This window comes from Xiphophorus couchianus, chromosome 6 (assembly GCF_001444195.1).
Source record: "Xiphophorus couchianus chromosome 6, X_couchianus-1.0, whole genome shotgun sequence".
Classification (NCBI taxonomy): Eukaryota; Metazoa; Chordata; class Actinopteri; order Cyprinodontiformes; family Poeciliidae; genus Xiphophorus; species Xiphophorus couchianus.
Window position 1 is genome coordinate 16,654,377 of NC_040233.1, and position 13,390 is coordinate 16,667,766.

Consider the following 13,390-nt stretch of genomic DNA (forward strand, 5'->3'; position numbering starts at 1 on the left):
AAACTGTTACTGGTTAGACTATTCTTTATGTGGCTTATATGTTCGCAATGGACCCAAAGCACAAAGATGTCCATACTTTATCATTTTTTTATTTATCATAAACCATATTGTCATTCAAACATGTGTCAATATTCTCACACATAGAATGTTTTCCTAATATAGGTCAGCCCTTGTATTATGCATGATTTGTGGAGATGCAGACTCTCTGGATTTTGTTCGCAGTTAGCTGTTTTTGGAATACATGCTGTTATAATTGCTAATATGAGATGCTAAAGATAGAAATCTGTAATGACTTTGTATTTGGTTCACGGCTTGAAGACTAGAAACAAATGCAGTTAATGTTTTTATTTCCTCAATCATAGCTCCAAATGAGAGATCATCATTGGCTAAAATTAGTAGTCAAAGCTTTGTAAAAATCTTCTACTGGAAACTGGACATTAAATGCTGATCACTCTCTCTTATAACCAATGTGGTAATAATTGCTATATGCTAGGTTTCCTCTCGTTTTGTCCCTGCGGTTTTGTATGAATGCAGTTTACTGAAATGGCAAACAAATTGTGTTTATGTGTATATCTGTTTATTCATTTTACTGTCTTTGTTCTTTGCAGATTACATTTGAGGGAAATATGGAACAATATGGCAAAAAAAAAAATAGTGCTGAAACAGTACAAAAAGTATCCAAGGTGACTCGCCGTGCATCAGTTTTTTAAAATCATACTAATTCTGTTTCTATCACATAAAGTGCTCGAAATCAGGGCACAGCTCTTTAGATGCATACGCTCTACCACTCACCCCTCCACCCCAGGAGCCCTGCCTGAACCTGCTGCATTCATTTCTGCTTTTTCAAACAGAGAGAACAAAAATCTCTCTCTCAGAATGCAGCGTGTTCCTGTTTTATTATAGTGCATTCAGGCTACAGAAGCTCTTATCTGCACATCTACAGCTCTACCTGCAAAACATCAAAGTACAGAAGCACTGACGAAAGAGACCCCTGTTCTTTGATTCTCCGTAGCACGCTGCAGCTCTTGGAATTTATGCCTGATTTTTTTTTTTTTTTAGAGAGAGAGAGCATTTCTTTTTTCTCCCACATGACTTTGGCTCCCCTTGCAAAAAAAAGGAAGTGTTTCATTGAGTACACTTGACCTGTTCAGAAAATAAACCAAGCAAGGAAAGGGGTCACCCATTGCACACAGTGTAGATGTTTGATTTCTGTACTTGATCGTTGCTATGTTTTGTAATGGGCAAACTCTCCGTTTTACCTTTTGTGCCACCTGAGTCACCCAGTGGGAGGTGCAGTTGCTGAGGTCCGGCCCCTTGGAGCACCAAGTCCCCATCACGGTGCAGAGAAAAGTAGCTGTGCCTGCAGCAGCACAGAGAAAAAAAACCCACAACATTTGGAGAGAAGCCAAAACCTTGCTCGGATACAATGTCTCCTGCTGATCACTCATTTATACAGAATCTCCTGTGAAGGATACTAAATGTTCCGCAGCAGCAGGAATTTTTCAAATGATCTGATAGGCTGAGAGGAATTTTAATGTCTGCCTTGAAAAAAAAGCATGTTGGGAAAAGTTTAGTAAAAAGCTGTCAAGGTCTGTGTAGCTTGAGATAGAAAGGGGAAAAGAACTGACAGAGCAAGCAAAGTGGCATTTGTTTACAGTTAAAGATCAACACATTTCACAGCTTTCAGCATCTCATATGCTCATATGCTTTCAGCATCTTTCAAAATCACATTTACTTCCAATTAATTCCTGCCACACTGACAAGAAAAAAATTGACGTCATGTCCTTTTGAAACGTTATCGCACTCTTATTTTTGTATTTGTATCTGCTGCCTCTATTTTTATTCTGACAGAACTTCCAGATTCTGATATTTACTCTGAATGTAATTCCAGCGCAATTACTACGGCAATGTTGTTGTCAGATGATCACACATAACTACAGCAGAAAAACTGCCTCCCTAACTGCTGACTTCATATGCTTCCAGCAGAGATTTTAAGTGCTTTAAGTAAACTGTAAGTGCGTTATTTAAATGTACCTATGGTGGAAGAGATGCTGTTTCACAAAATGAACAGTCCGTCACATTTATTTGTTTGTCCTTGAGCATTTGGAAACAGGCAACAGTTTCCCCCCCTGCTATTTGTAGACTTTTATCCCAGAGTTTCGAAATAGAACGAAAGCACCAAGAAGGTACATAATGATTTTTTTTCTCCCTCCTTGATGTAGGAAGGAAAAAGCTCTAATCATGCAACACTTTGGTTTTAAAACTGACATGCTGCCTCGCTACTGAAACGTGGCTGAGTTGGTGCATGTAAATAGAGGTGGAAATAAAACTACACTGAGCACACAAATAAGGATCATTTTAAGAGATTCTGTCAGATTCTTTGGATCTTGCTTTTCGCTCATTTTTTTTTATTTTAAAACGTCGGCGGTAGAAGTGACTTTTCCGATTGCGACTGTCATCGTACCAAATGAGAACAAACCCAAGCCTCCTGAAATAAATAAAAGCATGGGCACATTTTGTTTTATGTTTTTGTTCAGAAAGTGTCTCAGAAAAACAGTGATTCAGATCAACAATGTGGCTGTTTTAAATTGTATAGATTGTGCTGTACTGCATTAGCATTGGGTTGCATCATAATGAGAAATAGGTTTAATTATATTGCATTTCACTTTTTAAAGGTGTGTTTTGGTTGGAAGTTTAGGAATTTTTTTCCTACTGTGACACTATTGAGCAGCAAAAGAGTAAAAAGAGAACAATTTTACATATTTTTGCTGCTGGTAAGAGAGAGAACTAAACAAGGCCTCAGAGTAAAACATCAGAAAATTCCTTATTTTAGCAATTTCTTTCAAAAGTGAAAACTATATAGTATCAATACACATATCTATATATTTTGTGAATTTATTGTTGCTATTTTAATCAATCCGGCTTGATGCTATAATCCAAAGCACAATTTCTAGGAAGAAATTACATATTTTAAACCAACAAATAATATTTTAGAACTACATTGCATGTCAATTACTTAAAAAAAAAACAGTTGTCTCTTTTACAAAGAACTTCAGAGTGGGCTGAAAGCATCTTTTAGCCATCTCCATTGTAAAAAGCCCAATAAGGTGATTGCGGTAGAAACCAGTCTGGCTCTTTTACTGCCCTAGAACAAGGACAAAGCTCAAATGTATTTCATTGTATTACCGTGGTAGGTGGCACAGCAAACTGGGAGTCTGTGGGGTATCGTCAAAGGAAAGGTAAGAGACACCAGGCCCAACAACACAGATCAGCTGAACGTTGCTACTAAAGCAGCCTGGCTTTCATTTTAAAGTACATGAAGATACTTGTCAGTCGGTAGACTTTCAAATATTAAGAATCCAGCTTATTTTTGTTTACTGATTTTATGCAATATTCAAAATTTCAGAGAAGAAAAATGTTAGCTTTGCATTAGCTACAAGTCATAATTACTGAAATAAACAATTAATTACATCACTTTGTGTAAGAAATCTATACCAGTTTAACTTTGTCTTTTATACTAGTGAAATATACTTTTTTTATGATGTTCAGAATTAGGGAAATGCAAAAGAAGATTTAGCATACAGAACACATCTGCTTATCCTTAAGGCGAATGGAAACAATGTTTATATTTTTCTAAAACATAATTTAATTAAAAGATCTGTATAAAGGAGACAATGTCAGACATTTATTCTTATTTCCACATGTCTAGGGTTTAGGTTTTCATCTTTTCTTAATGCAGAGGTAAAATCTGTGTTGTGTGGTTTTGTTAGTTAAGTCAATTAGAGGGGTTTAAAAACTTCAGTAAAGTACTGATGTTAATCATAGGCTTGGAGAGGATTTAATAAGATAACTTTTATGTTAGTTAAGTCTGAAGCAGTGCCAAGATAAGCTTATGTATTTTTATTCACAACAAAATAACAATAAGGGTTTTAATCTTGTTAAAGCTCCTACATAAACAACAAACTTTGCCTGACATTTCCAGAAATCATTGAAGTTTACCATTACACAGGAATCTGAGTAATTAAAAAAAACGTTGACTTTGTTTGTGTTTTGTTATGTTAATATCATAAACTTCAATGAACTTTATTGAGATTTTATAGACATGCCAGCACAAAGCAGCATATATTGGTGAAGTACTAATGTTGGTTTTTAACACCTAGTACAACTAAAGATCTGAAATGTATTACACAGTGTACTGAGTCCCTTTTACTGTGATACCACTAATAAAAACCCAGTACTGCTTTATCCATCATCAGAAAATTCAACTGGTCTGGCACAACTGCAGACCTAACAAGACATGAGAGGCAGTCATGGTAAACTGAGCTAAGGCAATAACAGCATTAATCTGGAGCAGATTTTGTTCTTTCAAACAAAATTTGAAGAGTTTAATGATTGAAACCTGACAAATCATAAGTAAATTGACCATTTTAAAGAAAATGAAAGTTTTTACAAAGAACTAAATAAAAAAAAATATGGATTTCAAATAAATGTAGACACTTACCTCTGGTTCCTTTGGGGCACGGTCTCTCCACAGTGGTGCCGGTGTGCGTCTGGGGCCAGTCGATGGCTCGCCTCCTGGTGGCCTCGCAGAAACGTCTGGGCGTCGGGGGCAACTCGGGCACAGTGGGCTCGGACGTGACGGACCCGTGGCTGTCCTCGTAAAGTATCCTCCCCTCTCTGGGATCAGCTCCTGCTCCAGTGGTGTCGCCCTGCCCCCTCAGGGTGGGCAAAGTGGTGGTGGTGAACATCGGGGTGGTTTTGGGGACAGATGACGAGACGGAGGGATCCTCGGTGGTTGGGACTGGAGCGACAGAACGGTGAAGCTGTTAGAGATGCGCTTTCTTGATACTGGTGAATGCTAGAGCTATTGCTGGCTGAAAATTAAAAAGGTTCATGCGCGTGTCGTTTATAATTCCACCTCTGCTCTTTTCCCTCACAAAACAACACTGGGAAAAGCCTGACAATGTGACACTGTCTTTCACCGTTTCTATTCTACTTAAACCAATAAGCAAGACAAGCAATAGCGGCAGAGCAATCTTTCACACAGCAGTGATTCCTTCCAAGCAGGCTCCGTATTGGGCTGATTAAATGTCAACAATGAAGACAAAGGCTGTCTGCATTTCACCTTTTTTCTCCCTGCCTAGTTCGCCTTTTTCCCTTTGATAAAGCTGGAGCGCGGAAGGAGAACCGCACTGCCCCGAGCAAAAACCATACATCAGCAATAATGCGATTCCACTGTATTCAGTCCACGCCTACCAAGCAAATCCGAGTGTGACTGCACACACACACGTAAGTGTGCAACCCAACCAGTGTCTGCTCTATTACTCAGGTGTGTCCCTGCCTAAAATCACTGCCAGCTCACAGATTGATATCTGCAGCGGAGGGCCTGGAGATAACTAGGAAATGAGAGCAGGAATGGGAAATCAATAAATTTAATACAGTATGAAGAGTCAATATGGATAAAAGAGAAAACACGGTGAGTGTTTGTGTGTCTGTGTGCCTTCGCGGATATCCAAGGCTTCTTGTCTTCTGAAAGGCCATACATTTCTGCCCACAACCTGCTGATTGTATTTTAAGATAAAAGCAGCTTCCCACAATGAGGTCTGCCCATGCGAGAAGCCACTATAGTCTTCATCATGTTCCCTGGCTGCTTTTGGGAAAATGCAATATCATGCTATCTGACACTCCATCATCAGACACCTATCTCCATTTCCCCGGGGGAGAATAGTGACAGAGCCGACATTTCTTGTTTCACACCAATCAGCGGGTCAGGGGGATCGTCGCTTCTTCATTCAGGTAAAATATTTGAGTTTATTACAAAGCTGATATCTGTGATGAGGCCAAGAGGCCACCTAAGCATGATGGGGTGGTGGGTGACGCTCATGATGAGAAAAGGAAATGCGACAGAGTGTCTCAAATGTGACATTTCACGGTTATGACCTTTTATCCTTTCCTACATGGGCCCGGACAATTTACTTGCACTCATTCACTGATCATGTGGCTGTCAGCCACACATTCACAGATTGGCCTGGTCAACTTGGCTGGACCTTTAACAACTAATCCCTGTGCGGTTTGGTTGCGTTATAAAGTAATACAAAAAAAGTAAAAAAAAAACCCAACATGAAATCAACTTGAGATTTAAGTTGATAAAAGGGATTTTATATAGATTACATTCATTGTTGTATATTTTCTCTCCAGAAGCCATCATATTTAATCTGAAAGTCAATATCAGCTCTCAAGCTGCTCCAACAGAACAATGATATCTATAAGAGTGAACAAAAAGTTTCTGATACATTATGTAATGCAGGCAAAGTTTTTTCATTGAGTCAGGGAAAGTGAGAAGATTCATAGGCTGACTTTGGTTGATTCAATAGACACATATAATGCAATATAAGGGCAAGTGTAATTGGGTTTCAGAATATTAAAGCTCTCCATACCTGAGCAAACTTCTGCTTTTCCACAGGCTGATATAAACCCTGATACGCAGCTGTTTGTAACAGCTTGCTTGCATCACCTGATTAACTTGCTTCTAAGAGCGTATTTCTCCAACTCAACCCTCTGAAGCTACTTGTTCTAGTGCAAATGGTCACAACATCCAAATTGTCTGCTTTTTAATTATCTTTAAGCAGTAAAGTAATATTTTTCTTTTACTTTTTTAAATCATAAAAGATTCCCTGTAACATGCTGCAAAGATTCTCTTGGATGAAACATTTGAAACATTTGTGCATGTTAGATGTTAAAGGAAATAAATAATTATTTACGATAATAATTGTTTATATATTGATCCATTAAAAATCTTCAGATTTTACAGTTCTGTTGCTCACAATAATATTATTTTACTTTTAGTTGTATATTCCACTACAGCTTTTTACAGTAGTTTTTAGGATTTCGTCCATTAAAAACTACTGCTAAGAATGTTTCTCAACCACTGAGGATGTCTGTCTTGTCAACTGTATCTAATAAACAATTACTGTGTATAAGTAACACTGATGAATTTAGGAATTTGAAGCAAAATAAAAACAATGGAACCAAACTTTACAATAAATTAAGCATTGTTTATTCTGGAACCTTCAAGATAAAACTTTCAAGAAATGCTTTTCTAAAGTAAATGCCCCTCAAATATGATGTTATATTTAGCTTCTCAAATGCATACCAGTTTTCTTAGTCATGGGAAAAGTTGAGTATGCTCCAAAACTCAGCGGCTTGTAGAACTACCTTAGGCAGCAATAACTTCAAGCAGTCGTTTTCTGTAAGACTTTATCAGGCTCTCACATCTCAGTGGAGGAACTCTGGCCCGCTCCCCTGTAAAATGTTGCTTCAGTTCGTTGTGGTTTGTAGACATTCTTTATGAACAGCTCTGTTAATGTCCAACCACAGCATTTTAGTTGGCTCGAGGTCTGGACTTTGGCAGGGCCATTGCTACATCTCAATTGTTGTTGGGTTTTTTTCCCCCAGACAATCTGCTGTAGATTTGTAGATGTCTTATTGTTGCCCTAAATTCAGTCAAGACTTGGTTGTCGCACAGATAGCCTTAAGTTTTCAATCTAGAATGGTGTGAAGCACAGAAGAGCGTGATGTTCCCAGGTCCAAATCAAGTAAAAATCACCACCCCTCCACCACTGTGCTTAAAATGTGGAAATATATATTTTTGTTAGTATGCTGAATTTGATTTTCATTAATTGTGCTGCTGTACATTATGGTCAAATATCTCTACTTCTGTTTCAACTCTCTGTGATAAGCATTAATATTTGTGAAGTGTGTGACGATTGTACAGCTAATAATGAACAAGCAAATACTTAACTAAATGGCATTGATGTAAAAATAGAAATTAAATTCATTTAGTTCATCTCATTAACTTGTTTTATTAAAAGCGTTGCATCCAGCTACATCAGCCGATTTGGTTGTAGAACAACTTAGTTGTAGTTTCTCAGTGATTTGACCAGAACATCTTAATGCTTTCCATCAACATTTTCCGCTGCAATGAACAAGCAATAAACATATTACTAGAAATAGAGAGGATGGATGAAATAGTACCTAAATTACTAGTTAATATTCACTGCAGTCCAATTTCCAATGAACTAAAATTAGATAATTTAATAGAAAATTACAGAAATAAATGGAGTACCTGAACAAAACCCATCAATGCAGAAGGAGAAGGTATATATTCAGATAGGTAGGTTCTTTCTGGTATTTAAATACTGTTTTCCAGTGCTAACATCCAATCCATTATGCCCTTTTCCTCCCCATTAGGGCACCTTAACTAAGTGGCTAATTACTTTAAAAATGTAAAAATAAAATCAGACAAAAATTAAAAGTTTATAAGATCAGGAGAAGAAAATTAATGTTGGAATGTTATCATTCAAATAGACAAATTCAATTCCAGGTTACTTTGTGAGATCTATAATTTGCAATCACAGGAAAGATAATTGTTTTAAGCTTTGAGTATCAAGCTGTGACTTATATTGCATCTCTATACTTAATCTAACATATTACATTGCAAATGTGATTCTTTATATGAACAAGATGTTTAAAACATGATATTGAGCATAATTTAAGGTTGATCAGTCAATAAAAATGGTAATCTTATGATTTGGTGCAACTTATTGTTTTAAAGTTTGACGGGAAAGGGCCATTATCTTTCTTACAAAGGAAGAGAGATCGTCATTTTTTATTTGAGTTTATTTTCATCAAACTACAACCTGAAGGTCATTGTTTAAAGATTTTCAGAGATATTACAGAAAAATCTGCAACCCGGGTCTTTTCGGAGAATGTTTTTCTCTTTCAGCTTTTTCCTCTTTCAGTTCTAAACACACAACTAAATAAATAAATCAGGAGAACAGCTTTATGTAACCCACATGTATATGTGTGGTACTGTTAGTGGTATTTTATTTCTGTAGGATTTTGTTTTGTTATTTAATGTTCCCAGCAATTTAGTTATATTTTCATTTTGAGTTTTCTTGTCATACCAGAAACCGCCAGCAGGTGGCTTGTGAGTTACACTCTGGTTTAGACAGCAGGAAACTATTAGAAGAAGAAGAAAACCGTAGCTGGCTGTAGCACGTTGTGCGAATTACCGCATGCTATAAGATAAATTCTTGATTAATTCCGGTAACGGTTAAGAGAAAAGAAGATCCGTGACCTGATCCCTGGCAGTAAAACACATTTTTACTGTGATTTTCTCTGGTGAGTGTTGTAACGTGTTTTTGCAACCGAAATTAAGCTAATGCTAACTGGCGTCATAGGCATTACTGCTCATATATTCCAACAAGGAAGAACAGAGAAACGTAAATAAAACCAATCGGAGAAACGTGTGAGATTAAAATGATGATTTTCACTGTATTGCATTTTTGTTATGTACAAACTAAGAGGTTGGATACAGTGTGATACGTTTGTTTTGCAAGCTTGCCATTAGTTGAATATTATTTTTGTGATAAATGGAATTTATTGCTTCCTGCATACTTTTGAAACTTAATAGTTAATTAAGTTCTATATATATGCAGGTTGTTTTTTTTTTAGAACCCCATTCAACTTTGAAGACTGTCCAGCTGCATAGCATCGCAGGCCTGGATTGGATTGCTGAGCTCCAGGTTTCAACCCAAGACCTGGGACTGCTGGATCCGCTGCCTACTTTGCACTGGATAAGATAAGATTTTGGATCCAAAGAAACACATGGCCATTTAACAAAGACTTGACTGACTGACTTAAATTACTGAACTAAGAAAACAAAACTTCCAAAGGACGAACTGAATTATAAGGAATCTGAACCAAAAGAAAATACACTGCCTGATAAAAAAGGTGGACACTTTATGTTGGAACAAAAAAAAACTGTACCGTAATATTCTGTTTCAAGTTGTATTAAATAATCTGTTCATTCTTGATAATATGGTTGTTTGTGCTTATTATTCTCCTTTTTGAACTTAGAAAGATAGACTAACTGTAACTTCAACATTGAAATCTAAGTTTCTCAACTTATCTATTCGTAAGTTACACTAGTTGGTTACATTTACAAAAATCGGAATTGTTTAAGGAATCTTCAATCAGCCTGCTTCTGCTTTTTAAGCTATTAGACTCTTGATCATCATCTTCCCCGTTCCCTCTTCGTTCTTCTTACTCTTACCACCATCATTTCACCTTATTTAATCAAAGAAAATCTTTGTGGATCCTTGTAGTCATCATGTCTTAAGTCTTCAAATCAAAGTGTGGATAACATCAAGACAGTCAGCTAAGCAACACAGCTCCTCTGTACTACATAAAGTAATGCGCTCAGAAGGCAACACATCTGCGGGCTTATTCTGATGCCTCTGCACCATGTGCTCTACAATTTTCTTTTGATTGCAAAGAGCAACTCCCTCCAGTAAGAGCCTTGCGTCCTCTGATAGCACTCATCCAAGAGAGGGCTGCACCAATTAGCTTGCATTCCTCTCAAGAGGCAGTGAAGTCACTCTTTATGGGAAATCTGACACCAACGAGCACGCCGTTGCCATATGGTGAATATTACCTCTTGTATATAATGGAAGAGTTTGAGATTGAGCACTTGAAAAATGACTATGACCAGTGTCAAAGCAGAGTGTGTAAATTAAAACACAGCTAAAGGGGAGAAGGAATATCATCCCGCAAGATCATCAGTTGAAAACGCGGGAGATGAAGCAGAATTAGTTTCATCACATCATGGCCCCCTTGAGTCATTCCTGACAGGGAGATGGCAAAAAATATTAAAGTGTAATCATCTGATGAGAAGAGTGCTTATTCTGTTTGTCCTTGATTTTATACCTCAAACTTTCCCACTAGCAGAGCTTTATTTTTTCACCTAAATAACAAAGTCGGAGTATTCTCTACCTGTCCAGACAGACGCATGAATAAATAGATTGTAAACTGTCTAATGCTTGCTATTACGGGAAGTGCAATGACAGCTTGCAGTCAAATCAAGCTGTTTTAATTAGTTTCAGTTTTGAAGATGAATCACTTACACGGCTAATCCTCCTTGTATACTAATAAACAGACACATGCGGATTATAGGAAATTCAAATGTGCAAGAATATGAAATAATATTCAAATGACCCCACATCAATCTGCTGCTATTCCCACAGTGGGCATTAAAAAGACTCTATATTGTGTGCTAGATATTAAATGGATAGTTCAAGATGTTTGAAGTTGTGCTTCAGGGTTTTAAGCAGAGCATATCTTAAAACAGTCCATGATACAGCTTCATGTACATGCTGCTTTATGAAGCTCTAAACCGTTGTCATGCAGCATGCTCTTATTTGTCCGGAAGCCGATTACTATTTACAAGGTGCATAGAGGTTGGAGGCGGTGCAACACCAATAATTGTTCTGTTAAGAGATGCAACAGGAAACTGGTTGTCTATAGGAACATTTTTAGAATGATGGGCCCTGATCGGTGAAACTAAAATCCTCATATTTTTGTCTAGTAAGTAAATGAACCATGCTTAGCACAACCACTTCATAGTGGCCCTCCTAATGCGAATGTTGTTACATGACTCAAAGTTAGCTACTGTGAGTATCACTGTGCAGGTGAAAAAAGTCACAGATATAAGGAGTAATTTAAATATTACCAAAATATAATTAACTTTTTTTAAAATTTAAATTCAGTTTATGACATTCAAACTAACAAATGCTGCAGCCTAGGTATCACAGCATTCTGATTGGATACTAATAGAATGTAGATGTGGAAAAACTTCCATTTAGCAAAAGGATATTCAGAGTATTGGGCTTCAGCACCCCCCTGTGCAACTGGGTGCTAGACTTCCTCACCGACAGACCTCAGTCAGTCCGGATCGGACAACACACCTCCGATGTCATCACCCTCAGCACAGGCTCCCCTCAGGGCTGCGTCCTGAGCCCTCTGCTGTTCACTCTGATGACACACGACTGCGTCCCCAGGTTCGCCACCAACCACATCGTGAAGTTCGCGGACGACACAACGGTGGTGGGCCTCATCAGAGACGACAACGACCTGGACTACAGAGAAGAGGTGGAGCAGCTGGTGGACTGGTGCAGAGACAACAGCCTGATCCTGAACGTTGACAAGACGAAGGAGATGATCGTCGACTTCAGGAAGAACCGGCCCAGCCACGCTCCACTGCTCATCAACAGCTCGGCTGTGGAGGTGGTCAGCAGCACCAAATTCCTGGGGGTGCACATCACTAACGACCTCACCTGGACTGTGAACACCACGTCTCTGGCCAAGAGGGCACAGAAACGTTTGTATTTCCTGCGGAGGATGAGAAGAGCACACCTGCCCCCGCCCATCCTCAAGACGTTTTACAGAAGCACCATAGAGAGCATTCTGACCAGCTGCCTCTCTGTGTGGTGTGGAAGCTGCAGCGCCTCTGACTGGAAGAACGTGAGGAGAGTGGTGCGGACAGCAGAAAGGATCATCGGGGCCCCTCTTCCCTCCATTCAGGACATTTCATCCCAGCGCTGCGTGTCCCGAGGCCGAAACATCATCAGTGACCCCTCACACCCCCGCCATGGACTGTTCTCCCTGCTGCCCTCTGGAAAGAGGTTCCGCAGCATCCGGTGCAGGACCACCAGGTTCCGAAACAGCTTTTTCCCACTTGCCATCAGACTGCTGAACTCTTAACTGGACTGCACTTAAAATCTGGTCTCCACTTTATACCTTGCACATGTACAGAGCTAAATAACTTATATTTTACTGTCATTACTGCACTTTATATTCTATATTTATATTTATATCCATATTTTATACTGTATTTTATTTTATTCTGGAGTACCAGAGGTGTGACCAAGTCACTGTGTTGCAAGTCTCAAGTAAGTCTCAAGTCTCTGTCCTCAAGTCCGAGTCAAGTCTCAAGTAAAGACAGGCAAAAGTCGAGTCAAGTCTCAAGTCAGGAACCTTTAATTTCAAGTCATTTCGAGTCGTTTTTATTTTTTATTTTTTTTTATAATTTGCAATTATACATAAAATTCAAATAATAGACCATTTGTTCGTTTTAAAATATGTATTTATCTCAAATGATAGAACATGTGCAGCTGAACACAAAGTATAAAAAACATTTTTAAATTGGACCACTTTATTGCCCAGTTCTGTTAAACTTGATATTCAATAAAAAAAGACGAAAATGCTGACATTTCCACAGCACAATACAAAGAACCATAACAGCAGTTTTTTCCTCTTTTCTCTGACCTGTCAAAACAATATATTGTCAATATAATTTCCCAACGTAGATGTCTTCAAACACACCAACCATCCTTAGATGATACTAGACCCGGCTCATCATCATGATGGGACAGAGAGACTCTGTTCCCTGTGTTCAGGTCCAGAATCTGCTTTCTGTTCCGGAGCCCCGCTCACTATCCACCGGCTTCCTGAGCTAACACGGTGCACATTATTTGTGGAGGCATTTGAA

At 38.4% G+C, this 13,390-nt stretch overlaps 1 protein-coding gene and 1 long non-coding RNA gene across 11 annotated transcripts in view; one reads left to right on the top strand and one right to left on the bottom strand.

Annotated features, from left to right (window-relative positions):
• adgrl2b.1 (adhesion G protein-coupled receptor L2b, tandem duplicate 1) overlaps positions 1-13,390 on the bottom strand; it is a 130,948-nt gene that overhangs the window by 41,003 nt on the left and 76,555 nt on the right. For all 9 annotated transcript variants that reach the window (XM_028020815.1, XM_028020819.1, XM_028020816.1 and 6 more), the window contains 2 exons: positions 4,502-4,801; positions 1,260-1,360 (listed from right to left, as the gene is read on the bottom strand). In XM_028020815.1, coding sequence (XP_027876616.1) covers positions 1,260-1,360; positions 4,502-4,801 — 401 coding nt within the window. The remainder of the gene's footprint in view (positions 1-1,259; positions 1,361-4,501; positions 4,802-13,390) is intronic.
• LOC114146594 (uncharacterized) lies at positions 8,842-9,881 on the top strand. Of its 2 annotated transcripts, none has more exons than XR_003595923.1 (2): positions 8,842-9,183; positions 9,501-9,881. It is a non-coding gene; the product is annotated as an uncharacterized LOC114146594 (long non-coding RNA). The 2 variants fall into 2 exon arrangements; XR_003595922.1 differs by having other exon boundaries at positions 9,517-9,881.